General features: G+C 42.0%; 1 protein-coding gene across 1 annotated transcript; it reads left to right on the forward strand.

Annotated features, from left to right (window-relative positions):
• Nucleotides 1-2,195, forward strand: ppp1r3db (protein phosphatase 1, regulatory subunit 3Db). The gene is made up of 2 exons (XM_085407846.1): nt 1-66; nt 235-2,195. The coding sequence occupies exon 2, from the start codon at nt 252-254 to the stop codon at nt 1,143-1,145; it is 894 nt and encodes a 297-aa protein (XP_085263972.1). The 5' UTR covers nt 1-66; nt 235-251; the 3' UTR covers nt 1,146-2,195.
• The last annotated feature ends 473 nt before the right edge of the window (nt 2,196-2,668 follow it).

Genomic DNA, 2,668 nt, shown 5'->3' on the forward strand with positions numbered 1-2,668 from the left:
CAAGTCCCGCATAGTGAACTAGGTCACACGCAAGAGACCTGCTCAACAACAAACACTGCTGTAAAGGTTTGATCCTGCTTGAACCAGTATAGCACAGAGCAATTTTAGATTTTAAGCATTTGAAAGATCATTTTGTCAAATATGTTTTGTGTAGAATTGGTGAATGCTTGTAGACTGTATGAGCAGTTGTGAATGAAATGTTTGGGTAATGCATTGGTTGCTTTGTTTCTCAAGGTGTTTCAGTTGTCAAAATGGATGGGGCTTCTTGTGAGAAGTCTTGGAACCAGCTTCAGTTCATGGGTGGCTCCAACAATGTATCCTCAACTAGAACCATCCGGCTACGGGACATTTATGATCCCAAACCTCAACCTCCCAAAGCCCCCGTCCGGATCCGCCCTCCAAGTCCAAGACCTCCACCCGTGAAGGAGCCCAGTTCAAGGCAAAGTCTTTCCAGCGATCCCTCAACCAAGACCATCATAAGGAGACGAGCTCAGTCTCTTCCATCGTCTGCAGAGCGCAAGAAGGAACTTAGGAGTGTACAGGTACGCTTTGTGGACTCACTGGGTCTTCAGTTAGAGGAAGTTAAGGTTTTCAAAGTTCAAGAGTGTCCCATTATACCCCAACATGTTATATTCAGGCTGCTGATGAGCTCTGAATTGGCTTTTGGGAAGTCCCTGGAGCTGTCACTGCCTTACTTCAAACCCTGTTTTCCTGAAAATATGGGTGCTCAGCCGGACTTCCTGACACGGCTGCACACACAGCGCGTGTGTCTTGAGCAGATCCTATGTTCAGAGCAGGGGATAACAGGCACCATACAAGTATTTAATGTAGCCTATGAGAAAGAAGTCACAGTACACTACTCTTACACCAACTGGAGAACACACACAAATACAGCAGCATCCTGGCTATCGAGTGTATACCGTGAGGGGTGTGACTCTCCAGTATTGGACGTCTTCAGGTTTCGTCTTCCTGTCCCACCGTTCGCTTTGCAGCCAGGGGCTAGCTTGGAATTTGCAATCTGCTACCACGTAAAAGGATCTGATTACTGGGACAACAACAACGGCAATAATTACAAACTTTCATGCCACAGCTACAAGGTGACCGTGCCAAGGGAGTGTGAAGATAGCATGCTACATTTCACCTGAGCAACCACATGGACGCGTGGAGAGGATGACACTAAATCCTTTGCAGCCAAACTTTTATCCATTATATTGCATTGTGTGGTGGACTGGAACTAAGCAAGCACAATTTCTAGGAATTTGCACTCAACCAGCTACTTTTAAATATCGCTAACATGCAAATTCTTCAGTTTATACCATCTACAAAAGAGCTAACATTAAAACCACCTGCCTCCAGTTATATAATTGTGCTGGGCAGTATCCAGGCAGAACACTGCATCTTAATAAGACAATGTTGTTTTTCACTTTATCTGTAATTAGTTTTAATGCTTTGTATGTTCAGTTACCGTTCAGAATGTCCATATTTTTCACAATATTTCAGCTCCATGTATCATTTTGGATGCTAAAATTTTGCTTTCACAGTAAGTCAAACAGCAGGTCCTCCACCTCTCATGCACAAGTAACATTTTCTTGTGTGAACCAGTCATTTAGTAATTTTGTGCCAAATGTACTAGAAAGTGGTGTCTCAATGGGCTGCCGTGAAATCTGAAAGAAGGTGCTGTGGGATTTTTAACTTCCTTGATAAAGTTTTGAGCTATTGGGCTATTAAAAGGTACTCAATGTGAATTCCTGTTTTTAAAAATAGTTAAAATGTTCTACATTTACTTAAATCAGATTGACAGAATACAACAGCAGCTATGACACCAACTGAAGCTGAACTAGTGCCATGCTCAAGTTTAGTGTAGTTTGTAGCTGAAGTGAAAGATGGCACAGTATGCTATATTTAAACAGGCAATGATTTTAAAATAGATTATTTTTCCATGCTGGTCTGGGAAAAGATCTCTTGAGGAAACTCAGTAGGTTTTGATAGAGATATCAAAGCTTTGAGACGACACACCTGCTGGTAAAATGCTCCCCAACGTCTACAGCTCTTCAGCGGTTTACAAATGAAACCTTAAAAACAGACAGTGGAATAAGATGAACATGAATATAATGATGCCATTCAATTTATCTGATCAGCTGTCTTGTGTGTGTTTTGGTGAATTTGGTTTTGTAATCTGAATAAAAAAGTGTCAATTGGCATAAATCCACATTGTTTGTGAGCTTATATTATAAAGTATTTAAAAAAAATAAAGTGTACACACTGGGCCGAGACAACCCTGATGACATCACCTTGTAACAAATCAACACAACCTGGTGAGTAAAATCTGTGCCGCTGCATTTTAAGTCAGGAAAAGATCTGCATGTTCCTACTGGGCTTTTATTTAGACAAAACCACGGCCACCTCTGCACAAACTCACAAAATATTTTGCTCACTCTGCACTTTAACAAGTCTCGTGACCCATTTTCGTGACTGACAGTCTGAGTCGTCGCATCTTAACGCAGAAACTGCACAAGGTGATAAAACCTATTCTCTGTGCTGATTTCACACAGACGGAGTGGAGGTCGTGAGCTGCTGGCTACACATAAGCTGCTTGTGCACTTTCTGCTTGACCCCATTCCTCTGGAGATCATTTTGTTGTAGGGAGAGCCTTAGATCCCAAACAGTG

Source organism: Rhamphochromis longiceps, linkage group LG5, assembly GCF_057381845.1.
Source record: "Rhamphochromis longiceps isolate RC_006_pf linkage group LG5, R_longiceps_female_GT1.1, whole genome shotgun sequence".
NCBI lineage: Eukaryota > Metazoa > Chordata > Actinopteri > Cichliformes > Cichlidae > Rhamphochromis > Rhamphochromis longiceps.

Coding starts and splice junctions, on each gene's coding strand:
- ppp1r3db (XM_085407846.1), top strand. CDS start 252: ATGGATGGGGCTTCTTGTGAGAAGTCTTGGAACCAGCTTCAGTTCATG.